At 45.8% G+C, this 26,379-nt stretch overlaps 1 protein-coding gene across 1 annotated transcript in view; it reads right to left on the bottom strand.

Annotated features, from left to right (window-relative positions):
• Nucleotides 1–194: 194 nt before the first annotated feature.
• The window catches only part of ttn.1 (titin, tandem duplicate 1), a 136,947-nt gene continuing 110,762 nt past the window's right edge, over nucleotides 195–26,379 (bottom strand). The window contains exons 172-207 of the mRNA XM_034573345.1: nucleotides 26,057–26,353; nucleotides 25,223–25,807; nucleotides 24,763–25,065; nucleotides 24,344–24,640; nucleotides 23,976–24,263; nucleotides 23,518–23,823; nucleotides 23,018–23,320; nucleotides 22,626–22,931; nucleotides 20,755–22,518; nucleotides 19,021–19,314; nucleotides 18,585–18,869; nucleotides 18,192–18,491; nucleotides 16,018–18,084; nucleotides 15,582–15,884; nucleotides 15,187–15,492; nucleotides 14,776–15,066; nucleotides 14,392–14,691; nucleotides 13,945–14,250; nucleotides 13,535–13,837; nucleotides 13,112–13,393; nucleotides 12,410–13,003; nucleotides 11,970–12,257; nucleotides 11,544–11,843; nucleotides 11,145–11,447; nucleotides 10,674–10,976; nucleotides 9,997–10,581; nucleotides 9,601–9,903; nucleotides 9,052–9,351; nucleotides 8,375–8,950; nucleotides 7,971–8,276; nucleotides 7,206–7,811; nucleotides 2,111–7,083; nucleotides 1,922–2,077; nucleotides 1,662–1,815; nucleotides 965–1,315; nucleotides 195–487 (exon numbers count right to left, since the gene is read on the bottom strand). Of these exons, the coding sequence (XP_034429236.1) occupies nucleotides 195–487; nucleotides 965–1,315; nucleotides 1,662–1,815; nucleotides 1,922–2,077; nucleotides 2,111–7,083; nucleotides 7,206–7,811; nucleotides 7,971–8,276; nucleotides 8,375–8,950; nucleotides 9,052–9,351; nucleotides 9,601–9,903; nucleotides 9,997–10,581; nucleotides 10,674–10,976; nucleotides 11,145–11,447; nucleotides 11,544–11,843; nucleotides 11,970–12,257; nucleotides 12,410–13,003; nucleotides 13,112–13,393; nucleotides 13,535–13,837; nucleotides 13,945–14,250; nucleotides 14,392–14,691; nucleotides 14,776–15,066; nucleotides 15,187–15,492; nucleotides 15,582–15,884; nucleotides 16,018–18,084; nucleotides 18,192–18,491; nucleotides 18,585–18,869; nucleotides 19,021–19,314; nucleotides 20,755–22,518; nucleotides 22,626–22,931; nucleotides 23,018–23,320; nucleotides 23,518–23,823; nucleotides 23,976–24,263; nucleotides 24,344–24,640; nucleotides 24,763–25,065; nucleotides 25,223–25,807; nucleotides 26,057–26,353 (19,877 nt within the window). The remainder of the gene's footprint in view (nucleotides 488–964; nucleotides 1,316–1,661; nucleotides 1,816–1,921; nucleotides 2,078–2,110; nucleotides 7,084–7,205; nucleotides 7,812–7,970; nucleotides 8,277–8,374; nucleotides 8,951–9,051; nucleotides 9,352–9,600; nucleotides 9,904–9,996; nucleotides 10,582–10,673; nucleotides 10,977–11,144; nucleotides 11,448–11,543; nucleotides 11,844–11,969; nucleotides 12,258–12,409; nucleotides 13,004–13,111; nucleotides 13,394–13,534; nucleotides 13,838–13,944; nucleotides 14,251–14,391; nucleotides 14,692–14,775; nucleotides 15,067–15,186; nucleotides 15,493–15,581; nucleotides 15,885–16,017; nucleotides 18,085–18,191; nucleotides 18,492–18,584; nucleotides 18,870–19,020; nucleotides 19,315–20,754; nucleotides 22,519–22,625; nucleotides 22,932–23,017; nucleotides 23,321–23,517; nucleotides 23,824–23,975; nucleotides 24,264–24,343; nucleotides 24,641–24,762; nucleotides 25,066–25,222; nucleotides 25,808–26,056; nucleotides 26,354–26,379) is intronic.

Here is a 26,379-nt window from a genome sequence, read left to right as displayed (position 1 = left end):
ATCCAATATGGCACATTTTATAACAACTTTAGACTTTAGTCTAGTTTGGCATAAATTAATGTCAAGTTTGGTACAAAAATAGTTCATATTTACAAGAAGAAAATCCAGATCTTTATCAAGTCGGTTATCGTTGCTAATTCACTAAATAAAAAAATCTGGATCAGGGAAACGGGGGCAGTAAATTCACTTTTTTTTTACATGGACCGAATGAGAACATTGACAGTTGCCGAGTCGGAGCCGAGCTCGTTGGACAGTCGGAGGGTGTACGCTCCGCTGTCGCCCTCCTTCACCGCAGAGATCATGAGGGTGGAGAGGTCGCCAGTGTTCTCCACGTGGTACCGCCCGTCTCCGCTGGGGAGGGGACGACCAGAGCGGACCCACTGCACAGAGGGGGCGGGTTCTCCGGAGAACACCCCCGCTATTGTCAGGGACTTCCCCACCTCGGCACTGACTTCCTGTGGAAGAGCTTCGATCTTTGCTGGCAAACCTGTGAACGAGAGCGAGTCAGTGACATTTGTGAAAATTAGTTTTATCCAACCTCCCGTCAGTTTAACTGATGATTGATTTAGTCACAGAAATAAATCACTAATTTAATCAAAACTACAAAAAGTAAAAAAGCTGCACAAGGTGCAGTTTCCTATTATTAATCTAATGTAGATTATTTGACCTCACATCACTGTGCTACAGTTTATTTATATGGTTTTACTGAAGGATCAGGTGATTATTTATGCAGTTATTGGTCACACCAGAATGTGGAATTTAAACATAAAAGTTATTTTCCTTAAATTTTTCCTTTAACTGTTTGAATCCACAATAAAGAAAAACTGATTTCCTCTGAGATCAGAGCAGTGATAAAGATTTAAAGCTACTGAACAGAAAAGTTTCAGAAAGCAAAACCTCTCCTTTCACATCATGCTCAGATCGAAGCACACCACCTGTGGCTGACGGATTCAGGCGATCTCACCTCGTTTGACCCCTGTGGTTTGGGCGCTCAGTGAGGACGAGGCCTTCACATGCGACTGAATAGACATTTCCATCATTTGGCTGCTGGAGCTCATGGAAACCATTGACTTAGCCATCATGGCAGACATGCTAGTCTCAGACATGCTAGCCTCAGACATGCTAGCCTCAGACATGCTCTTAAATGAACTCTGGGCAGCAGAAGAGCGGGAGTCGCTGCTGTAGGTGCTCGTCTGCACGTCTGCCTCCTCCATGTGAACGGACGAGGCAGAGAATGTTTTCTGCACGCCAGCAGCAGTGCCAGTAAAATCTCTTTGCTCCGTGATAATCATTGTTGTTGGCTCTTCAACAAGGGCTGCGAGGATGCAAATAACAAGCACAGGACTCATATCACAATGTGCACGTACAGTTCACACCATATGCAACTGTGCACGTAGTCAAACACTCAGTGAAAGCTGTGGTGCTTTGGTTTCACATACATGGGTTTGAATGTTAAATTAGATTTAAAGATTCAATGTGTAGGATTATCGAGGTGACATGTTTGTGCAGTACAAACAAACAAACCAGATGACTGCAATTTTTAAATTGACCACCAGATGTCACTACAACCTACACACTGAACCTTTAAGATTTCATCACAGGTTTCATCATCACATGCACTGACAGAGTTTGACTGTTAGTTGAAATGCAGAGAAACTTACTGAAGACGTTGAGTGACGATGTTGCAGAGCACTGTCCAAACTGATTCCTGGCTTTTATTGTGTATTTCCCGCTGTCTGCAACTGTGGCTTCACAAATCTCCAGAGCGTTGACGTGTTTAGAGCGACTCAGTCGAATGTTTGATGTGACAGAAATCTGTGGAGACAGAGTTACATCCGGTTTAGCTTCAGACTAAAATCACTACAAGCAACATTTTTGACATGATTTAAAAACAAATGACTTCCTGGAGAAAACAACTCACCATCACATTGTCTTTCAACCACTCCACTTCAGGTGAAGGTTCTCCTTCGATTTCACACATCAATTTCACATTTTGTCCCTCGTTCACATTCTGGGACTTGGGCTGCACCACAAACCGAGGAGCGCCCGAGCGCTTGGCTGTGACAGCGGTATCAAACTGACAGCTGACCAGGCCTTGCTGAGTTTGAGCCTGAGCCATGGTGATTCCCTGCTCGCTCTTTTCTGATGGAGTTGGGGATTTTGGAGTTGGGGACTTTGGTGTTGGGGACTTTGGTGTTGGGGACTTTGGTGTTGGGGACTTTGGTGTTGGGGATTTCGGTGAGACTGGAGACTTGATTCTCTGAGGTGACTTGATTGGCTCAGGGGACTTGACTCTCTTAGGAGATTTGACTGGTTCAGGGGACTTGGGAAGAGGTGACTTAGCCTCTGGAGAGGTGATTCTAGTAACAACTTTTTCCTTGGAATCAGATTTACGGATCGATAGAGTGAAATGAGCCTCTTGTCTGCCTCCAGCATTTTCCACCAGGAGAGTGTAGCTGCCTTCATCCGACACCTCAACGGAAGAGATCTCGAAGGAGGAGTTGTACTGGGTGGAGACAATGTGGTGACGAGCAGAGGAACCAACAACTGTGCCTTCATGCATCCAGGTGATAGAAGGTGCTGGTTCACCAGCGACATCACACTCAAATCTGGCGAGGTCCCCCTCCTCCACAGTGAGAGACTGTGGTTTGGTCAGGATCTGAGCAGGAGCACCTGGCTTCTCCCTTGGCTTCTCCCTCGGCTTCTCAACAACAGTAGTGGTCTCTTTAACAGTTTCAGTCACGGTTTCTGTTGTTTTAGAGGAGGAGACGTGATATTCCTCTGTTTTGGTCATTTCAGGCAGATGGGCGGATGGAGGCTCCTCATCTTTGCGGCGTGAAGAGAAAACAACATATTCTGCTTTTGCAACATCTAATGTTGCATAATCAGAAGTCTCTCCTTTGGTGTTCTTGCAGACAATACGGTAAGTTCCAGCATCCTCAGTCTCACAGTTGATGATCTGGAGGGTCAGCATTCCACTGATATTGGTCATGTGGTACTTGCTGCTCTGATGAATCTCTTTTCCATTGTGGAACCACTTGACCTCAGATTCTGGTTTGGCCTGGACGTTCAGGGTGAACCTTGTGTTGGAGCCATAGGCGACACGATGAGATCGCAACCTGATGGTAATATGTGGAGCATGGTCAAGGCTAAAAGGAGCCTGTGTCACAACCTCAACCTTCCTCTCCACTGATCTTCTCTCTGTCCTCAGAGCCCGCTTCCTCTCCTCGTACCTGGATGCAAAGTCAACTCTAGGAAAGGCGACGTCTGTCTTCACAGCCTTTTCTGGGGTGGAAGATCTTCCCCTCAAAGGTTCAGGCATTGGAAGCTTCTTAATGGGTTTAGGAATATATTCTGAGGTAAAGGATGTCAGGTGCTCAGATTCAACACTCTCAGAGACTTTTGCAACAGTGACAGTTGTTTCCTTTTTAGAGGTTCGCATCTTCTCCTCAAACTCCATGCGTTTGAGTTCACTCTTGTATGATGTGATTCTCTGAGCAGTGGTGTGTGGGCGCAGCAGCTCCTGATCTTCTCTCTCTTCATAAACCCTCTGCTTCTGAGGTGTGTGTGTGGCTTTGTCGTGACGCTGGCGAAGCTCAACAAAACTTGGACCAGCCTCATATTTAGATGGAATTCGGTAGGAGTCATATCTGCGGACCGCTTCTTCCTCTTCATCGTCACTGTAGACTCTTCTAGGAGATGAGGGACGCAGGGCAGAGAGTTCAAAGCGAACTGGGCTGAAGCTCGGTGGAGAAGCAGAGTACCCAAGTTCCAGCTCTTCCTCCAGACGAAGCCTCTCCTCCTCAATTCTCTTCATGGACAGATACTCATTCACAGGCAGCAGCAGTTCCTCATCGGACAGGTCACCCAGGGATCTCCTCCTGATCCTGTGGTATGCCTCCATCTCAGGGGAAGGAGTGCGATGCCTTGCAGGCCTCACAGTCTCCAAGTCATCCTGAGTAAGGGATGAGATGCGCCACTTAGGCTTATACTGGTCCTTGATCCTGATTGGCACCTCATAGAACTGTTCCCACCTGGAGAGGCGAATACGCTTCATCCTCTTGTGCCTTATTTTCTCCATAGGCTCAGGGAACTCATACTGATCACGCAGTGTCTTGTACCATTTCATGTCAGAGAGTGGCTTGAAGTGTTTTATTTCCACATCTTCCTCGAGAACAGCTGGGTTAATGACACGAGGAGTGGGGACGTCATAGGGCATACGCAGCCTCTTCTCATCGGCTCGCTTCTTCCTCTCCTCTCGTTCTTTCTGTATCTCAATCTCAGTCTTCTCTCCCTTCTTAGTTGTCACAGCCGGTTTGAACATGGTGGCTGCCTCCCTGACAGCTTGTACTGCTAAAGGTGGTAGAGGTGCAACAACAGTGCCGGACATAATCTGGTAAAGCCTCAACTTTTTGTCCAATTCTTCCTTTCCAGATAACTTTTGCTTTTCCTTTTCACTGGTCTCATATTCCTTCTTTACATGAGTGACACGCTGCACTTTGAGTGTGGCCTGGCAACTGGCAGATCCAGCAGAGTTGGTAGCAGTTACTCTGTATATGCCAGAGTCCTCAGGGAGAGTGTCTCTCACATGAAGGATGAAGTAATCAAGACCCTCGTGGACAACCTCAATAGATGGTCCAAAGGCCAAAGGTGTGCCATCTTTCTCCCACTTCAGTGTGGGGTGGCCAGACACTCTAATTTCAAATCGTACGTTCTGGCTCTCCCTGCACTCTACGTTTGCTAGCAGACGTTTGAACATGGGCCTCAGGGTGAGATCTGCTGGTTTAGGACGAGGAACAACAGTAAGACGAGCCTTGCAGCTGTCATCACCGTACCTGTTACGTGCCACAACACTATATTCTGCATCATCCTCCTTGTCCAGTTTGTGGATAATCAGCTGGTACAGACCCTTGTCACTGATGAAGGTATATTTCCTGTCATCATTTCCAGGGATAAGTTTCTGTCCCGATTTGTGCCAGATGACACGAGGCTCAGGGTGAACAGTTATGGTGACACTAAAGCGCACATTTTCACCAATGTAGGCTGTACTATTGACCAGAGGAAGGGTGAACTCTGGTGGTTTCTGAAGCATTCTGGCAGTGTCAACTCTGCGCTTTGTTCTCTTGACCACACGACTGGTGAAGTACTCGCGGCACGATCTAACACTGTTGATGAACAGCTCAGCGTAGGCACTGTCTTCACCATACTCATTAACAACCTTGCATCTGTAGGTACCATCATCTGCCCTTGTGACCTTGTTGATGGTGATTACAGCCAGGCCATCCTCATATTCAATTTCATATTTTTCACCAGCTTCAAGCTGCCTGACTCCACAGTACCATGTCACTTCAGTAGTGCTATCATAGTTGTCAATGTGGCAGATGAATTTCACACTGTCTCCTTCATTCACCACTGCATGGCCAATCTGTCCTGCAACAGGACCATGTTCAAATGAAGCAATCTTCACCTTGGCGACAAAGACTCCACGCTGGGACCTGATGGAGCCCCCACTGGCAACACGAGCTGCAGAGACAACAGTGTTCCACTCTTTTCTCACCATCGTTTGGTAATATCTTTTATGCCTACCAGATGGGATTGCTCTGGTGCTGATATCCTCTGCAGGCTTGGCAAGCCAAGGATGCACCAGAGCCTCGGCAGCTGTCATACGATGTTTACGATCCTTTGTCATGAGGCGGTCTGTGAAGTCTAATGCCTCAACACTGACCTGTGTGAAGGATTCGTCATCATAGCTATAGGCTGCATTGGAGATGTTGTCGATCATCTGTTGGTTGGTTTCAGATGTGAATGGATTAAGTCCACTGAGGAGTACATAGGCAAGGACACCAACCGACCACATGTCAGTGACACTGCTGACCATGTCACACTGGTGGATCTCAGGGGCAGCATACTCTGCAGTGGTATACTGAATCTTGATTTGTTCTCCAGGAGTTAGGTGTCTGGTCTGGCCTAACTCGATGATCTTTACATTAGAGCTGGTTCTAGTTGTGTACACAATGTTCTCAGGTCTGATATCAAAGTTTCCATAGCTCTGGGCATGCAAGAACTCGAGAGCTGAGCAGACCTGCTTGATGTAGTTAACGATCTCCCGCTCATTAAGCTCAAAGTCAGCTGCGCTGAGGCGCTCGAAGATGTCGACACCAGAGATGAAGTCATAGATCATCACTAGATCCTCTGGGCTGTCAAAAGACTCATGGAGAAGGAGGAAGTTAGTGTGTCTGGCCAAGTGCAGTGTTGCAATTTCCTTCTTGACTATTGCTTGATCAGCACCTCTCACTTTGACAAATTTAGCCATGTATGTCTTCTCAGTGCTGATGTCAACACAGCGGTGGACAATGCCAAACTGACCTCTGCCCACTTCCTCTGCGATAGCATATTTGTTATGCAGATTCTTGGCATCAGAGTGTTGAACCTTGCCCCTGGGAACACGTCCAGTATCGTCAACCTCCCTGTCATAGAGCAGAACTCTGGATTTGTCCTCTTTAGTCATGACAGGTCCGCTGGTCTCAGATGGAGCACTCTGTCCAAATTTGTTCTCAGCAATGACCCTGAACTGATAGCTGGTTCCTCCAAACAGATTGATCACAGTGTAGTGAGTGTCACGGGACTGGGCGACACGCTCCCACCTCTCAGCAGTGGTGGGGCATTTCTCAATGATGTAGCTGATGACCTTACTGCCGCCATCATTAGCTGGTGCCACCCAGTTCAGAGTAACAGAGTCTCTGGAGACGTCACTGGCTTTGACACCACGTGGAGGATCAGGCACATCAGCCACATCCAGCTCAACTGTCTGTTGGTCAATGCCAAATCTGTTTTTGGCACACACAATGTAGAAACCAGCATCCTTCTTCTCCACTCCATTGGGGAACACCAAAGACGTGAATGACCTGGTTACAATGACCTGGTAGTGGCCATTGCTGTCGATGAGATCTTGTCCTTTCTGCCATGTAATGACAGGATCTGGTTTGCCACCGAAAGGAATCTTGATATTAACCATCTCTCCACGCAGGGCAGGGATGGCTTCTTTGTCCTTAAGGTTCTTCGGCAGGTGGATCTGGGCAGGGACTAGAAATGAAAGAAATGGCTAAAGTGAGATGATTGTTTTAACAAGTATTTAATTTAGTTATGCTGCTGGTTAAGTCTGAGTCGGTTCAAATCGGAAGAATTGGATATATCTTTACACTTACCTTCAACATCCAAAGAGACTGTAGCACAGATGGAGCCTCCCTGGTTGGTGGCTCTGATCTGGTAAACAGTGGAGTCTTCCTCATCAGCCTCAGTGATAACTAGCTGGTGGTAACCTCCCTTGAACTCCTGGATCTTGATCTTCTTTCCATCAGAATGGATCTCCTTTCCTCGTCTGAACCATTTAATCACAGGCTTGGGCTGTCCTATGATCTTGCAGACAAGGGTGGCATTGCTCTTGTACTTGACACTCATGTTCCTCAGCTCCTCCTTGAAGGCTGGAGCACGGATCTCGACAGCCGTGATTGGAACCATGGGAGCGGTCTCCTCACTGTAGTCACTCTGTCCTCCGACGTTCTCGCACTTCACACGGAAGATGTGCTCGACACCCTCATTGAGACGCTTCACTGAGAACACTGTCTGTTTGATCTCATCTGTGGTCACCGGAGTCCATTCGGTCCATTCCTTTTTGTCCTTCTTGTTCTTCTTCTCAAGGCAATAGCTCTTGATCTTGGAGCCACCATCGCTGAGTGGAGGCTTCCAGGAAACGACGCAGGAGTCCTTGGTAATTGCCGACACAACTGGCGACAGAGGTGGTGATGGTTTCTCTGTGGACAGAAATATGTGTATAAGAAGCCATCGCAGTGTACTTGGGTAGGTCTTTACATGTGAACTAATATGATGTATTATTCTTCTACACATACATTGTAAGACATGGATTCATGAAGCACTTTTGAAAACATTAAAGGTCATTGGATTAAACGTACCCAATTGGCTCTTGATAAGAATAGGTGAAGTGAGCTCCAATGGCTCACTGTTGCCATAGCGATTCTGGGCATACACACGGAAGAAGTAACCAGCACTGTCGATGAGGTTAAGGACACGGCAAGATGTTCCATTAATGGATGAGGACACCAGTTCCCACTCTGTTCCCTCCTTGTCCTCACGCTTCTCCACAATGTAGTTGGTGATCATGCAGCCTCCATCGTCCTTGGGAAGCTTCCAGCTGATGATGACTGAATTCTTCAGGAGGGCGTCCAGGACAATGGGACCCTGTGGCATGTCAGGTTTGTCTGGAAACAGAAGGATCGGATTAAATTATTGAATCTAATATCACCTGTACAGATGAATTCATTGTTGCACTCACTGCAGGTATTTTACATGAGCATACCATAGATTTCGACATTGAACGCGGTGTCAGCCCTGCCAAAGTGGTTGTGCAGTCTGATCCTGTATTTTCCTCCATGTAATCTGCGTTGCACATTCTTAATGACAAGGTGTGTGTAATGCTCAGTTGTCTCAATGTTGATGTCTTCTGTGTTCTCCAGAGTCTTTACTCCATGCAGCCACATGATCTTTGGCTCTGGGCGGCCGATGTAGACGGCGTGGATACGCAGAGTAGTTCCCAGGCCAGCATAGTAGGTTTCCTTCAATGGGTAGTCAGCATGGAAGGATGGAGCTGCCTCCAACTCCAGGATACCTGTGGTCTCAGCATCTCCGGCATCATTGATGGCCTTACAGGTGTACTGTCCCTCATCGTCCTGCTGGTTGGTCATTATTGACAGGGAGTGGTTGCGGCCATCGGAGCTCATCTCATACTTGCGGGATTCGACAATCTCTTTGTCGACATGATACCATTTGATTTCAGGAACAGGTCTACCAATGATCTGGCACTTCATGACCGCAGGCTGGCCAAGTTTGACAGTTACTTCATCCATTTCCTTCCTCAGGCTTGGCTTAGTTTCAACTGTAAATACAAAACAAGGAGGCAACGTAATTTATTTAGAGAAGAAATTCTGGATAATTGTGTACAAATAATTTTCACATTGTATATTTCAGTCTACTCACCGCTCAGTTTGGTCTTGATGCATGTGGTAGTCCTTCGGGGTCGGCTCATTCCTGTCTCATTTTCAGCAAACACTCTGAACTCGTACTCGGTGGCCTCATTTAGTCCAGGCATGGTGAACTCCTTTTCCTTCACCCTTTGCTTGTTAGACTTCTTCCAAGTGCTTTCAATTGATTTCCTGTACTCCACCCAGTAGCCCAGGACTTCCTTTCCACCGTCGCACTCTGGAGCTTGCCAGCGTATGGTGATGAAGTTGTTTGTCACATTAACTGTGTCAATCTCACCTGGTTGACTTGGCTTGTCTGGAACGAAAGAAACAAAACAAATTAATTAATCCTGAAACCAACAATGAATACTGAATCTTTTTTTTAAATCGTTTTATCTGCAAAACCCTCCTCCAGCCAAGTATTGGAGGTTGTTTTGATCAACTGATTTTACTTAGGTTTACAGTGAAATATCATTTACATCTAGATGGCTCATGGCAAGTAAAATTTCATCAACTACTATAATAGTTATAGTATAAATACATATAAATATGAGTGAAAACTCACCAAATGGATCCTTGCATGTGACTGGGTCAGACACAGGACCAGCCTCACTCTCACCAATGTCGTTCACAGCAACAATGCGGAACTGGTAGTCTGAGTCAGGGGTGAGTCCAGGCAGAGTAAACATGGTCGAGGTGATCTTTGTCTGGTGGCGGGACCATGTTTCAGTAGACACCACCTTGTAGTCAACAAAGTAGCCAGTGATGGCAGAACCACCGTCGTCCTTTGGTCTGGACCAAGCCAGGGCCACAGAGCTCTTGGTGACGTCCATGATCTCTGGTGGGGTGCTTGAAGACTCAGGAGGACCTGGTTTTAAAACAGATGATATTTTCAATAATTACTGAATCATCTCAGGTCAAAGACACATTGAAACACAGACTGAAGAAGTGGAATACTTACAAAGAGGAGTATTAGGCACCACTGGCTGCTCTGACTTTAGGGAGGCACTAACACCGAAGGAGTTTTCAGCTGTGACCTTGAAGTGGTACTCTGTTCCTTCCTTCAGGCCCTTGACAACCAGCTGAGTGTCAGTCACTCTCGAGTCCACGGTGTACCAGGCGTTTCTGGCTGCCTCACGTCTTTCCACAATGTAACCCAAGATCTCTGAGCTCCCATCATCAGTGGGTACCTTCCATGCCACCTTGACAGAGTTTGCCTGGATCTCCTCAAAGACCATTGGTCCCTCTGGAGCACCTGGGCGCCCAATGACCTTCACCTTGATTTGGGCCTTCTTTTTGCCGACCTTATTCTCCAGCAGGAGGTCATACAAACCAGAGTCACTCCTCTCAGCCCCCTTGATCACCAGCTCACTGGCATCTTCGGTGGAGGCAATCATGGCCTTCGTGGAGACTGCACCTGCATCCTTCAACCATTTGCAGACTGGATGAGGTTTACCCTTGGTGGGCACAGAGAGTCTAACTACTCCTCCCTGGCGGACCACATACACATCTTTGTACTTCAGCTCCAAGTCATAATCAGGAGATTCTGGAGAGAAACACAAATGAGTGGCCACATTAAAACCAGTGAAAACTGATTTTGTTGTTGTGATGTAGTTAAGGTAGCCGTTGTTGCCTTACCAAGCATCTCGGTCACTGTGACAGTTCCAGGCACTTCAGCAGGCTCTCCAGAGCCACCGGCATTACAGGCCATCACATGGAATTTGAACTCCTCTCCTTGTGGCATGTTGGTCAGTGTGTATTCACAGATCAGAGATGGGGTGGTGTTGCACTTGATCCAGGCCATAGTGCCCACCTTCTGCATCTCAATCAGGTAACCATTCACCCTTGCGTCTCCCTCATCATCAGGTGGACTCCAAGCCAATGATACTGAGGACTTGGTGGTATCAGTGATCCTCGGGTTCTGTGGACAACCAGGTGGATCTAGGAAGGGAAGAGAGGAATGTCAGTATTTGTTGCTACTGTTTCAAAAGACATGAGTTTGCACTTGCTATCTTAAGATTTAAGATGTCGCCAAATATAAGTATGAATTTAATTTTAATAAACAGTTTTAACTAAAAAACAACACTTTTCCTAGAACTGTTCTCCTACCGATGGGATCTGTTGCCACAGCTGGTTTGGATGGCAGACTTGGTTTACTCAGTCCTCTGGCATTGATTGCAGTGATTCTGTGTTCAAACTCCAGGCCCTCAATCAGCTCTGTTGACCTGTATCTGGTCATGGTGACGGGGTTCTTGTTAGCGCGCACCCATCTGTCAGACCTGACTTCTTTGCGCTCTATGATATATCCAGAAACCTCAAGGCCACCATCTTCTTCTGGTGGGTTCCAGGCAACAGTCATGCCATCACGAGAAACATCAAAAACTGTTGGACGCCCAGGAGGTCCAGGCACATCTGTTTAGGAGGGAAAATATGTTAGATAATGCTGTCATAAGTTACCTAATTCTGTCTGTAAGACGATATCAGTCAAATGTGTAATTGCAGTCTTACCATTCAAGCTCCTGCAGGTGACAATGTCGGACTGTAGGAACTCTCCAGTGCCATAACGATTCATGGCAGCTGCACGGAAGACATACTCATCTCCCTCAATCAGGTTTTCAAACTTGAAAGTGGGTCGGCTAACAGAGTCACAGACAGGCAACCAGCCAGGTCTGTGAGCATCACGCTTCTCTACCACGTAGCCACTGACGGGAGCGCCACCATCTCTGACTGGAGGGTCCCAGCTGCAGGTGACGGTGGTGGCATCAATCTCATCAAATCTGATGGGTCCCTTTGGTTCATCAGGTTTAGCTAGACAAAATAGGATAAACAGAATTAAAGGTTACAGTCAGTTTGATTGATGTTAATAAAGTACACTGTCTGTGGCTATGATTGCTATTGATAAACATCAGCAACAAATAAGAGAGGGTTTCTTACACAGGATTATGACCTTGATGACCTCTGTGATGACGCCCACTGCATTCTTCACCTCGAGGGTGTAGTCAGCAGTGTCATCGATGGTGGTGTCAGACACAGTGAGTTTGGAGAACTTGCCGGTGCTCTTGATCTTGACACGGTCAGTAATTTTTATCTTGTTGTCCCGCAAGTACCAAGAGCAGATGGGAGGAGGTCTGCCAATGAGGGGCAGGTCCAGCTCCAGAGTCTTGCCAGCGAGGACATTGACAACCTTCTGAGGAATACTGGAAAAGTCCACCACTGGCATCACTGGAAAAAAGACATATACAAAAACAGTGTAACTACAGATGACAACAGATGGGAAATTGATTGCGAACTGAAATGTGATGATACAATCCCCTTTAGTCAATCCCTTTCTTATTTATGCTTTTGTCTAAAACCATTTGAAAATATGTCATTACCTCTCTGTTCCTGCACAGTGACGGCGGTAAGAAGCTCTTTGGGCTCACTGGCTCCTCTGCTGTTGATTGCTCTGAGTCTGAACAAATACTGTTCATGCTCATTCAGCTTCTCAATGGTGTGCTCAAAGTCTGTGAGCTTCAGTGTGGCCACCTTCATCCACTTGTCGGTGCCGAACTTGCAGGCCTCAATAACGTAGCCTATCAGTCTGCTGCCACCATCATGCTCAGGCTTCTGCCATCCCAGGGTAACAGTGCTCTTGGTGACATCGACTACCTCCAGCTTGTGTGGTGGCAAAGGCACCTCGCAAACCAGGATGACGTCAGGTGTCTCGCGGGGTTCTCCAATTCCATAAATGTTCTCAGGGAGGACCCGGAAGTAGTACAGCATGCCTTCCATCAGGCCATCTATCTTATAGGACGTCTTGCTGCACTTGGACGTCACCGTCTTGTAGGCTCTCATTGAGGCCTCACGCCTCTCAATGATGTAGTTGTTGACAGGAGCACCACCATCTACAGTTGGTGCTTCCCAAGAGATGCTGGCAGAATCTTTGTTCAGCTCCTTGATTTTTATTGGTCCAGTTGGTCCAGGAGTATCTAACAATAAAAATAGTTCTGCACTTAAAATATAAAATCCTCAAAAACGTAATGTATCATATAAAATCAATTCAAAGTATCGGTACTCCTGTGTAGTATGTCACTTACCATAGACCTTGACCAGGATGTTGACTTCTTGTTTGCCTGCAGAGTTCTCGGCTATCAGTGTGTACTTGCCCGCATCGTAGCGGTGGACTTTGTCGATGATGAGTGTGGTGGACGTATTGGTGACCTCGATGAAGCCTCTGTTGTGAAGGTCAACGTCTGGCTTGCTCCAAGAGATGGCAGGATTGGGACGACCAGTGACACTGACAAATAGGCGGAGGGAGCCACCAGCGCGGAGGCAGATGGTCTTCTTAAGGTCGTCGTGGAGCTCAAAGTCAGGAATTTCTGTGTGAGAAGATGTGATGATAACCATATAAAGTAGTTTGTGATGTAAGTGATACAGGAATTTAAATGTTACAACCTCATCAAAGACCTGCAAATAACATCTACTCTATTACCAAAAGAACATTTTTCCAGATTACTTACCAATTCTCTCCACTGGTTCAGTCTCAGCACAGGGTTCACTAAAGTCTCCTGTACCATTGATGTTGATGCCAGCCACTGCGAAGCAGTATTTCTTGCCTGCAGAAAGTCCGGTCACCACATACTCAGCAGCATGAAGGGTCTTTTCGTGGGCCTTCTTCCACTCCTCTGCTCCGGCCTCCTGCATCTCCAGAATGTAGCCGATCACATCAGCTCCTCCGTCCTCAACAGGTCGGGACCAGGCCAAGCTGATGCTGTCAGCGTGGGTGTCAGTGATACGAGGGATAGAGGGAGGAGCTGGGGTGCCTGAGTAGTAAATAATAAATATTTGTTAATTGACACGTTACCCATTAATCCTGTCCAGATAGAAAAAGATAGTGTTTGATATTTTGACTTGAACAATCTGAACTTACATGTTGGCACTCTGCAGACGACATACAGAGAAACCTCGCTGGCTTCACTTTCTCCAGCCTTGTTGATGGCAGTCACTCTGAACTGGTAGATGTTGCCTTCGGTCAAACCAGACACCTTCAGTGTGGTGTCTAGGTGAGCTCCATCCCTGTTTACCTTCACCCAGCGGGCACTCTTTCTCTCATGCCTTTCCACCAGGTAGTGGATCAATGGGCTGCCACCGTCGCTCTCTGGCTTCAGCCACTCGATGGTGGCAAAGTCTTTTCCTGATACTAGGATCTCTGGACCACCAGGAGGAGTTGGCACAGCTGAGGGAATAGATGAGCAGTTGAGTGTTGGACATTATAAAGGTTTAATTTGTGGTTTTATTTCACTGTCAATCTGTATAAGAACCTGGACTGTTTGACCTCAGTTATCTTTTGGGAAATGATGCTTTTAAAGTCACTTACTGAACGTGTTTCTGGCGACCATGGCTTCTGACTGCAGGGGAATTCCAGCTCCGTACTTGTTGACTCCCCGGATTCTGAACAGGTACTCGGTGTTCTTGAACAACCCGGTGATGTCACAGGTCAGCTCCTTGCACTCTGCATGCATGATGACCCAGGTCAGCCTGTTGGTGTCCCGTCTCTCCACAATGTAGTGAGAGACATCGTCACCGCCATCCTCTTGTGGATGCTTCCAGCTCAGGGTGCATGACTCCTGTGTGATTTTGCTGATTTCAATGCTGCCTTCACACACTCCAGGTGTATCTGGAAAAAACACAGGTGCTCATAGTATGTTGCTTTCAGGACCTGTGACAAATTTAAATTCTTTAAAAATAAAAGTGTTTTTACCGAGCACTTTGACGTTGACCTCAGCAGTCTTGGTTCCACTCACGTTCCTGACCGTGAGGATGTACTTTCCAGTGTCATCTCTGTCACAGAATTTGATTATAGCCATGGCCCTTGTGGGGGTGTACTGCAGGTTGTACTTTTCACACAAGTCCAGCTCCCTGTTGCCCTTGGCCCAGGAAGCCTTGGGGTCCGGCCTGCCTCCCACTGCAGCGTCCAGAACCAGGTCTGAACCAGCTCTGACCATCACAGTTTCAGACAAGAGTTTGCTGTCCAGCTGGGCCTTTGGAGGCTCTGTTCAGTGGAGACAAAGTACATGGTTATTACTACCATCATTTCATTCAAGATTAAATAAGAAGTGTGAATGAATGCTATATGGTGTGACTGTATCATGGTCTTAGATGAAGATAGTACCAAAGTCTGTCTTGCACTGCACAGATCCAGTGGACTCGGATGACCGGCTGAAGACCTGGTTGGCATTCTTGGCAATGACTCTGAACTCATAGGGCTCTCCTTCTCCCAGAGCAGTAACAGTGTAGAAATTGTCGGTCACGTTGGTGTAGTTACACTTGAGCCAGCGGCCCTCACCGGTCAAAGTGTATGGCTTACGCTCGATGATGTAGCCCACAATGGGACTGCCACCATCGTTCAGTGGAGCAGACCACTTGAGGGAGACTGTGGTTCTTGTAACATTTGTGACCTCTGGTTTACTTGGAGAATCTAAATGATGGATAAAATATTTTTATTAGACACAATAATGGAATCCACTGAGACTGTAAAAAGTGTGATACTCAAGTGTCAAAACTCACCAACTGGGTTTTGCGCAACTGCTCCCTTAGAGGCCTCACTGGCTTTGCTCAGCCCACCACTGTTCATGGCATAAACCCTGAACTGGTACTCCAGGCCTTCAACTAGACCTTCCATCTTGTAGTAACACTCAAAGCAAGGGATCTTATTCTCCCTCACCCACAGGATATTGTTCCTCTCCTTCTTCTCAATCCAGTAGCCTGTCACTTTGCTGCCACCATCATGGTAGGGTTCCTCCCACTTCATGGTCATTGTGTTGGCAGTGACATTGAAGACTGACGGCTTTGTTGGAGGGCCAGGAGGTGCTGTGATTAGAAAATAGATTTTGTTATTGAGCACAGTCATCTAACTTATAGCTGATTCAATAGAAAGCATGTATGTATTTATGTATTTTGACATTTTAAGAAATGCTTATAGGTCAAAAGGTTTAGTACTTACTGAAAGGATGCTCTGCGACAATGGTCTCAGACTCAGTGGATTTGCTGACACCGAATCTATTCTCAGCAGAGACCCTGAATGTGTACTGCATGTACTTGGTCAGGTGACTGACATGGAGACTGGTGCGTTTCACACTGGAATTGATGAGCTGCCAGGCTGTGGAACCAGACTCACGTTTCTCAACAATGTAGTTGGTGATGTCAGTGCCACCATCATCCTCCGGTGGTTGCCAATTAACGACGCAGGACTCAGAGGTGATGGAGGAGATTTCGATGGGACCAGTTGGAGGACTGGGTCTACCGGTGACATTCACTTCAATAGTGAAGGTCCTGGTTCCTGCCACATTCTCCAGAGTCAGGTAGTATTTACCACCATCTCCTCTCATGGACTCTTTGACTGAGATACTGGTTCGGTCCTTTGTTACTTTAATGGAGACTCTGTCTGAGTTCTTCAGCCTCATTTCCTCCAGCTTCCAGGTGACTTTAGGAGCAGGTCTACCACTCATGGGAACATCGATGGTGAAGGTTCTGCCAGAGCTGCACGTGATCAGCTGGTTGGTGATCTCACTGAGGTCAGCAGCAGGTTCAATATGAGGCTCTTTGACCAACACAGGAGCCAAAGTTTCCCTGGGCTTGCTGTAGCCGGCTTCATTCTTGGCCTTCACACGGAAGTCATACTCATCGCCCTTGTTGAGCTTTTCAATCACATAAGTGAGGTTCTTGGTGTTACCAACCACAACCCATTTGTCTGTACCCTTTGGCTTTGCCTCGATGACGTAGCACTGGATGCGGCTTCCGCCATCATGCTCAGGTTTCAGCCAGCCCAGTGACACAGAACTGTCTGTGGTGTCCAGGATGTCCATTCTCTTTGGAGACGCTGGCTCTGCAGTGGCAATGACAGGCTCAGTCCGTTCAAATGCTTCACCAACACCATGCTGGTTCTCTGCAGACACTCTGAAGAAGTACGGCACTCCCTCCAGCAGGTCCTGGATCTTCAGGATGTGCTGCTTGCACTTGCCACCAGACTGCTGCCAAGTGCGACGGCTGGCCTCACGCCTCTCAACAATATAGTGATGGATTCGAGCTCCACCATCATTGAGAGGAGGCTTCCATGTAAGTGTGACTGAGCCTCTGGATACCTCCTCGAAGACAACAGCCTGTGGAGCTCCAGGGGTGTCCATCACCTTTACAGTGAATGTAATGGCCTTGCTGCCGCTGGCATTCTCCAGGTTAACAGTGTATTTACCTGTATTATTTCTCGAGCAGTTTTCAATGGTCAGGGAACTGTAGCTGTCTGTAGTGGTGATTTCTGACATGACACCCAGCTCTCCTTCCTCTCTCACCCAGGTGGCTGTGGGGATGGGTTTTCCTCTGAAGTTGATGCCCAGGCACACTGAACCTCCAGCCTTCACAATGTGTGTCTGCTTGAAGGTGGCGTCAATATCCACCTGTGGTGGCATCAGCCTGTCAACAGCCTGAGTAGGCTCTGGAGTCTCCTTAACGTCACCTCTGCCTACGTGATTGACAGCTGCAACACGGAACTTGTAATCAACTCCTGTCTGTAGACCAGTCACTGTGTAATTCGTTTCTGCCACCAGCTCTGTATTTGCTCTCTTCCATTCGGTGTCTTCTCCCTTCACCATCTCAATAATGTAGCCCAGGACATCCAAACCTCCATCATCTGCAGGCCTGCTCCATTCCAGACTGATGGATGTGTTGCTGGAGTCAGATACACAGACCACAGAGGGAGCACAAGGAATATCCTTTGGCTCAGCGGCTTTAATTGGCAGAGAGATGTTGCTCGGAGCTCCAACACCAGCATCATTCACGGCCATGACACGGAACTCATATTCTGTATCCTCTGTCAGGTGAAGCACCTTGTGAGCACATTCAATAATGGGCTTCTTGGTAATCACCTTGTAGAACCGGACAGTCTTCTTTTCTCGTTTCTCCACAATGTAGTACTGAATGGAGTTTCCTCCATCGGATGTTGGAGGTGTCCATGAGAGAGTGATGCTCTCTCCTGTCACCTCAGTGGCATCAGGAGTTCCTGGAGCTTCAGGAGCAGCTGAGGAAAACAATTTTGATAGATTAGGACAACGTGTGCATAGATTTCATATAGATTATTTACAAATGTAATGTTTCCTTAGCATTCCTTTGAATTAATCCACTTACTGTACTGCATCTGTGCAATGACAGGGCTGGATTCCAAAGGTCTGCCTACTCCAAACTTGTTGACAGCAGAGACTCTGAACTGGTACTCATTGGTCTTGATGAGCTTGGTCGCATTGAACATGCACTCCTCACATTCATCAGACACCAAGGCCCAAGAGATCTTGGCAGTCTCACGTTTCTCAATGATGTAATGTGAAATCTCAGAGCAGCCGTCGTTCTCTGGTGGGTTCCAGGACAGAGTGCACCTGCCCTCTGAGATGTTACTGAAAGTAATGGGTCCCACTGGCTCCCCGGGTGTGTCTGCATTACGTAAAATTGATGTTAGAACATTTACAAATAATGATAATGTTGTAAATGAGTCTAGTGAAATACAAAGAGAAATATGTGAAGTACCTTGGACTTGAACAAGGATTTTCTCCTTCCTGCATCCAGATCCATTGGTAGCCTCCACAGTGTAGAGGCCACGGTGCGTGCGGTCAGCATCCCTGACAAACAGGGTAGTGGATCCAGCTACATTGATAATGTCCATCATCTTTTTGGTAACCTGCACACCGTCTCTGAACCAGATGACCCTGGGGACTGGACGTCCAGTGATGGTGACCTTCAGCCTGATGTTGTCTCCTGCCTTGACTGTCAAACCCTCAAAGTACTCTGGGCCAAACTCAATATTTGGAGAAGCTGGTTTTGAAAAAGAAAAGAGGTATGTCATTTAAAAAAGTCTTTTACTTTTACCAGTTAACAAATACTATACAGAAAGGAAAGCAGTGCCCATCTACTACAATATTACTCATCAGTCCTGAGGTTTAACTTTACAACACTCATTACTCACCGTTCTCACTTCTGACAACAATCAAGCCAGAGGAGTTGGAAGGAGGACTGACAACACCAATGGCATTTCTGGCGATGACTCTGAACTCGTAGCGTTCATTTGTCGCCAACCCAGTGACGGCGTACTGGCAATCATGTACGTCGGTCAAGTTGGCCTTGAACCAGCGACCATGTCCCTGGCGTTTCTCAATATTGTAACCGACAATTTTGCTACCACCATCACGTTTGGGTGCATCCCATTTCAGTGTCACAGAGTCACTGGTCACATCAGTGTAGTCGGGCTGACCAGGAGGATCTGAAAGACAGGAAGTACATTCTTTTAACTGAACTAATTATTGGGTCAATGACACGACGCTCGTTCTTTTGTGTCCATATGGTTAAGTGATATTTTAAAGGATTAGAATTTAAAAATAAATACAAATTACTTGCATAAAGTTTCTTGAGGATCCATTTGAAAACTTGTGTAGCAATTATGAGAGAAAATTCGGGGATGATGCTAAAAATGTCAACGTGGTGTAACAATAAAAACTTGGTACCAAATAATTAAACTTATCTACAAACAGTGAATTTATCAATTAGTTTGGCATAATCTTACATTTGTGTTGATTAATATTAAATTAAATAAATGGAACAAAATTGTTCTGAATATCATTACTAATTTTTAATGTGAGTCAAGAAAACCTGATGGACACAAGTGCTCAAATGACTAAATCAGATTTTTAGGAGAATGTCAGGTGCTTTGATAATTTATGATAAAATACTTTAGAAGTATTTATTTAAGAAAATTGATAATGCCTGCCCAATTTGAACTCCAGTTACAAACCTTTAGGTTAAAGGCAAATTTGGTCAAATATCAGTAGTTTATGATTCTGATTAAAGATATAATATGAAGTAATTAACCAAGTGGAACTTTTGTTTACTGTTATTTTATTTGTATTTTATTTTTTGAAAAAGGGATTTATCCACAACTTTAAGGCTGCGAAGACATGAATTATTCATTTCTTGTTATGGGATGATTTTTCTTCATTGAAATTGAAAAATGATGATAAAACACTAAGTTCACTTGATCTTTTTGACTGTCGTGCCTGATTTTCAGAAGCAATTTCTTTATCAAACAATGGAAGCAACATGGTCAGGTGGTGTAACTGGTTTTTATCAGTTGGAGTAACCAGTATTTTTCATAAAAATATTCATGTGGAATAAAATTTAATCCTCTTCTACAAAGTAATAACATGGTTTTTAATAGTTTGTGCACAATTGGTCAAAGATTATTTATAAAATAAAAAGTGTTTTCAGCACATTTCTATATTGCAAAAACTTAATTTAAAGGGAATCCTAATAAAAAATTTTCTTGATGTGATAATTTATAATGAATTACTTATTTGTCTGAGTATAATTACATACACTCAAGGTGGATAAAATATTTCATATTTCTTATTCTGTTGTGTTTACAACACTTGACGTTTTCCGGCACTTTCCGTCTTATCTTTTGTAATTAATTGTGTAAATGTCGTTTAAAATTACATTAAACCAACATAAACACAAAATATACATTTTAACAAACCTCAAAACAATTTTTAATATATTTTTGAATTTCTCATGATGCCAACACGTATTTGTCACTGACCGTATTACCAAAGTGCTGAAATTCTAAATAGGCCGGCCTTTTAGTCAGTTTTCAGATTTAACTAAACTTGATATAGTGTCAGTGATAATAATCTGAATCAGCACTCACCAACAGGACTGACAGCCATGGTTGACTTGCTCTCATCACTCATTCGGCTGAAGCCAGCATCATTCTGTGCGTAGACTCTGAAGGAGTACTCAAGGCCTTCAATGAGTTCCAAAATCCTGTAGTCGGTTTCTTTAATCAGCATCGTGTTCACCTTTTGCCACATGATGCTGTTCTTTTCCTTCTTCTCCACATGGAAGCCCTGGATGGGGGTACCACCGTCATAGATGGGCTGCTCCCACTGGATGGTCATTCCATCGTTGGTGACGTTGTAAACAACAGGTTTGCCTGGTGGGCCTGGAGGCCTGAACTGGTGCTTGGCGATGACCATCTGTGAGATCAGAGTCTCACTGACTCCATATCTGTTCTCAGCACACACTCTGAACTGATACTGGACACCCTTGATCAGGTTGGAGAGCTTAAATTGAGTACCTTCTACACTGGAGCAAGCCATCTTCCAGTCAGACTGGGACGTGTCACGCTTCTCCACAGTGTAGCAGCTGATATCTCCACCACCGTCATCATTGGATTCATCCCAGGAGATCATGATGCTCTCAGCTCTCACTTCATCCAGTCGGATGGGGCCAACAGGCTTTGATGGTGGTCCAAGTGTGATGACATGAATGTGGAAGGATCTCCTGTTGACCTTATTGTCCAGGGTCAGGGTGTATTTACCCTCATTCTCCTTCTTCACATTCTTTATCATCAGAGTGGCTTTGTTTTCTGTCTTCTTGAAGCGAACTTGGTCACTCTCCTTCAGCGGCAGATTGTCTTTCAGCCACAGAATAGCAGGTCTGGGTTTACCTTTGTACGGCAACTCAATGTGCACATTGTGACCCAGGCGAACACTGACTTTGCCATCTGGGTACTCAGCAAGGCTTGCCTCAGGTGTGATGATGTAGTCAATGACCTTGATGGGTCCAGTCTCAACAAAATCACCCTGTCCCTTCTCATTCCTGGCAGCCACCCTGAAGAACATGTCTGAGTGCTCCTTGAGTTTCTTGACCTCAAACTCACATTGTCTGCTGGTTCCTCCCGATGACCATTCCTCGCCTTTAAGCTTCATCTCAATGACGTAGTCCGAGATGATGCTGCCACCATCGTAATCAGGCTTCAGCCACTGCAGAGTGACAGACGTCTTTGATGAATCCTTCATAGAGACCTCCTTGACTGGTCCTGGAGTCTCTGTGGCCTTCACAGGCTCAAGTGTATCACATGGATCACCAACACCGTTCTCATTCTCTGCTAACACACGGAAGAAGAAGGATGTTTTCTCAGACAGATCTTCCATAGTGTATGTTGTGTCTGTGCATTTGCTTGTCACTGCAGAGAAGGTTCTCTTGGAGGAGTCCCTCTTCTCAACAATGTAGTTTGTGATCTCGGCGCCACCGTCGAGGAGTGGAGGCTCCCAGCAGAGAGTAACCTTTCCACGGGTCACGTCCTTCAGCACCAGGTTTTTGCACTGAGCTGGGGTGTCCTGGACTTTCACAGACAGGGTTAGAGTCTTGGCTTCTCCCACACCATTTTCTAACCTGACTGTGTACTTTCCAGTGTCAAGCCTGGTCACCTCACGCATAACAAGGACTGTGGTTGTGTCCGAGTGGTGGAACTCATATTTGGGGTTACGATCGATGCATTCGTCTCCCATGCTCCATGAAGCAGTGGGAGCAGGTCGGCCTTTCAGAGGAACAGATAGCTCCACATCCTTGCCAGCCTTTACAATGTAGTGAGTCCTCATGGCCACGTCTGAGTCAATCTGAGCCTCCTCTGTGAAAATCATTAAACACATTCAGGGTTACACAGGGAATGCTAAATGTGAGTAAGAACAAAACAAGACACAAACTTCACGTTATCAATATCACTGATAAATTTACCGAGGATATCTTTAGCCTGCACAGGTTCCGTCATTTCCAGAGGTTCTCCACGGCCAGCACAGTTGACAGCAGATACTCTGAAGAAGTAGTTGACGTCTGGTTTTAGTTCATGAACTGTGTACTCTGTTGTCTTGACCTCTCCCTTAGAGGTAATCATAGCCCATTCTGTCTCTCCCTCGACAAGCTTCTCCACCATGTAGCTGGTGACCTCACTGCCACCATCCCATTCTGGCTTGGACCAGCCCAAGGTGATAGATGTCTTGGTGGAATCCACCACCTTCAGCTTGCAAGGCTCATATGGTGGATCTGTAAATAATATGTGTTTGTTAGTTGGAGCTGTTCATTTATATTTTTCATTTTATTGGCCATTTTGTGAATGTGAGTAGACTTACCAACTGGGTCGGCCGCCTTGTAGTAGTCTGATGCATCAGAGAACGGGCCCTCTCCTGCCTTGTTAATGGCACAGACCCGATACTGGTACTCGTTTCCTTCTGTCAGGTGGTACACGGTCTGTTTGATATTAGTGACAGGGTCTTTGTAAACTCTGATCCAGCGCAAGCTCTTCTTGTCACGTCTCTCCAGATAGTAGCCAGTCACAGTGCTGCCTCCATCTACACCTGGTTTGTCCCATTCTACCACCATGGTGGACTTGGTGATGATGTTCACCTCAGGAGTACGAGGCTGGCCAGGAGTCACTATAAAAGTGGACAAATGTGGTGAGGAAATACAATTGGCAAGCTAATGAGAAACACATTTGTTTAATAAAACCCCAAGAAAAAAGACAAGGAACAGTTGCTGCAGATTAATGATTTGATGTTTACTAAACAGCAGGTAGTTACTCGATATGACACTTTTAACATCATATTCAGCACTTTATGGCTCCAAAACTTACCAAAGGCATTCTTAGCGATGACAGGCTCGGACTCCAGTGACTCTCCAACTCCATACTTATTAACACCCATGACGCGGAACACATATTCATTTCCACGCACCAGCTTGCCAACGGTGACATATGTCTGCTCGTGCTTGTCTGACACAGTGGACCAGACCACTCGGCTGGTTTCACGCCTCTCAACAATATAGTGGGTCACCTTAGAACCTCCCTGGTCAGACTTAGGCACAGATTCCCAGCTGAAGATGATATTGTCTGCTGTGATGGAGTTGAAGCTAATGTTGCCGGCTGGAGGTCCAGGTTTGTCTAAGGGAGGAAAAAAAGGGAAGCGTGAGAACATTTAATACGGTGATCGGACTCAACATTGATTGTAAACGCTGAACCAAGTGAGCTACCAGTGTGCCCAGGAATTAAGAATTGTGGAAATGTCAAAGTGTGAAGCATGAATTTCTAAATACCTAGGATTTCAATCCTGATGGTAGCAGATGCCGATCCGAGAACATTCTTGATCTTGACCTCATATGAGCCTGAGTCGAAGCGACTTGCATCCTTGATCAGAACAGCAGAAGAGTCTGTTGTACTTTCCACAGACACAGTAGAGGTTGCTACCAGCTCCTTTCCATTCTTGAGCCACTCAATGGTTGGCAGAGGTTTGGCAATAATTCCCACTTTGAGCTTAACTGAAACTCCAGCCTTGTACTGAACCACATCAAGATACTCTGGAGGAAGGTCAATGGCTGGTGCACCTGTGGGACATAACATATTAATATATAGATCAAATTGAAGTTAACACGACATGTGACCATAGATGTAAAGTTAAACTCACCACATGCGTCGACACAAGTGACTGGGCCAGCAATCAGAGATGGGTTGCTGACAGAACCAACAGCATTCCTGGCATACACTCTGAACTCATAAGACTCATCCTGATTGAGTCCAGATACAGTGAAACCCAGTTCAATAATATTGGTAAAGTTGGCTTTCACCCATCTTCCACTGGCGGCTTCCCTTCTCTCCAAACTGTAGCCGGTAATCTTGCTGCCACCATCATATGGAGGCCTCTGCCAGGCCAAGCTGACTGAGTTCTTGGTGACTTCTGTGATGTGGATGTTTGCTGGAGGCTCTGCACATTAAAGTGATACAGATCCAGTTTTAATAAAACAAAAGTAAATAGTAAGCATGAACTCATACTATTTACGGCTGTGGTTAAAACTACAGATATAGATTGAAATAAAAAACACTCACCGCAGGCATCAATAGCAAGCACCTCCTCAGAGGTCTTGCTGAGCTTTCCAATACCAGCGGCATTTTCAGCTGTCACCTTGAACTCATAGATGTGGCCAGGGCAGATGTTTGTAACTCGCCACTGGTTTGCTGGGATCGCTGTCTTATTGATCTTCTGCCAGAGGATGCTGCTCCTCTCCTTCATCTGGAGATGATATCCTATCACAGGGTTTCCACCATCATTTACTGGCTCATTCCAGCAGATTGTCAGGCTCTCCCTCGATACAAAGCTGATCCAAGGTGTGGATGGAGGTCCAGGGATGGCTGCAACAGACAGTACTCATGTAAGTGTTTATTCATGGAAGTAGTAAGATTAACCTATGTCAACTCTGATTCAACAAAAGGTACAAAGAATGATGTTTATCGTGAAGGAATTAACAGGATCATTAAATCTACATGATGGGAAAGTTGTCTGACTTACTGTATGGAAGCTTTATCATGATCGATTTGCTGTCAATGTGGTCACTGACACCAAAACGATTTTGAGCCTTGATTCTGAACTGATACTCCTCTCCCTTGGTCAGCTTAGACACCTTGATCACACTTCTGGCAATATTAGTTGAGACTTCGGCCCAGGTGGGGGTGCTGGTTTCACGCTTCAGCACAATGTAGTTAGTAACAGGACTGCCACCATCATATTCTGGAGGAGCCCATTTCAGACACACCGTTGTCTCGCCAATTTCTCCGATCTCAACTGGACCAGCAGGGCCGGGTCTGGCCAACACAACGAAGATAACAGAGATCTTTGTTGTACCTCCCACATTTGAGGCAGTGACTTCATATTTGCCAGCATCACTTGCAATGCTTTCCTTTAGAGTGATGATTAAGCTGTCTGGTGTCACATCTGTCAGCAGCCTCTTTGATCCCTTGATGACAACATTGTTCTTGGACATTGTCACTTTAGGCATGGGCCTGCCAGTGAGAGGAATCTCAAAGGTCAGGTCAGATCCTGCTTTAACATAAACTGTATTCTTCGGGTAGTTCGTCAGGTCAAACTCTGGCGCCTCTGTTGAAAACACAAGACAGGTATGTGATAGGTAATGTCACTTCACAACAAGTACCCCCATTAGTTTTTATTATATAGACATTGTATTACAGCATTTCCTGTCAGTCTGCAGAAAAGACAATTCCTATGTAGAAATATATTACATAATATTTGTTATGAGTCGTATCCTGTTTTCTAGCGATAATAACAAATTATGATATGAATAAAGTAATTTATACCAAAATATTGTTTTAAAAGTTGAGGTAATACCTTGTATTTCCTTGACAATAACTGGTACGATCATCTCTTTGGGTTCACTGAGTCCAGCATGGTTCTCAGCTCGCACTCTGAAGAAGTACTCAGCATTCTCCCTTAGGTTCTTGATAGTGTGAGTCATGGTCTTCACAGTGGCACACTTCACCCACTTGGTCTGTCCTTTCTCCAGAGCATCAATAAGGTAACCAGTAACTCTGCTACCACCATCATACTCTGGTCTTGTCCAGGCAATTGTGATGCTGTCCTTGGTAACATTTGCAACTCCAAGTTTCATGGGTGCACTTGGTGCCTCTGTAATAGACAGCAATACATGTATG

The sequence above is a fragment of the Hippoglossus hippoglossus genome, chromosome 21 (genome assembly GCF_009819705.1).
Source record: "Hippoglossus hippoglossus isolate fHipHip1 chromosome 21, fHipHip1.pri, whole genome shotgun sequence".
Lineage (NCBI taxonomy): Eukaryota > Metazoa > Chordata > Actinopteri > Pleuronectiformes > Pleuronectidae > Hippoglossus > Hippoglossus hippoglossus.
This window is presented reverse-complemented; position numbering and strand designations above follow the sequence as displayed.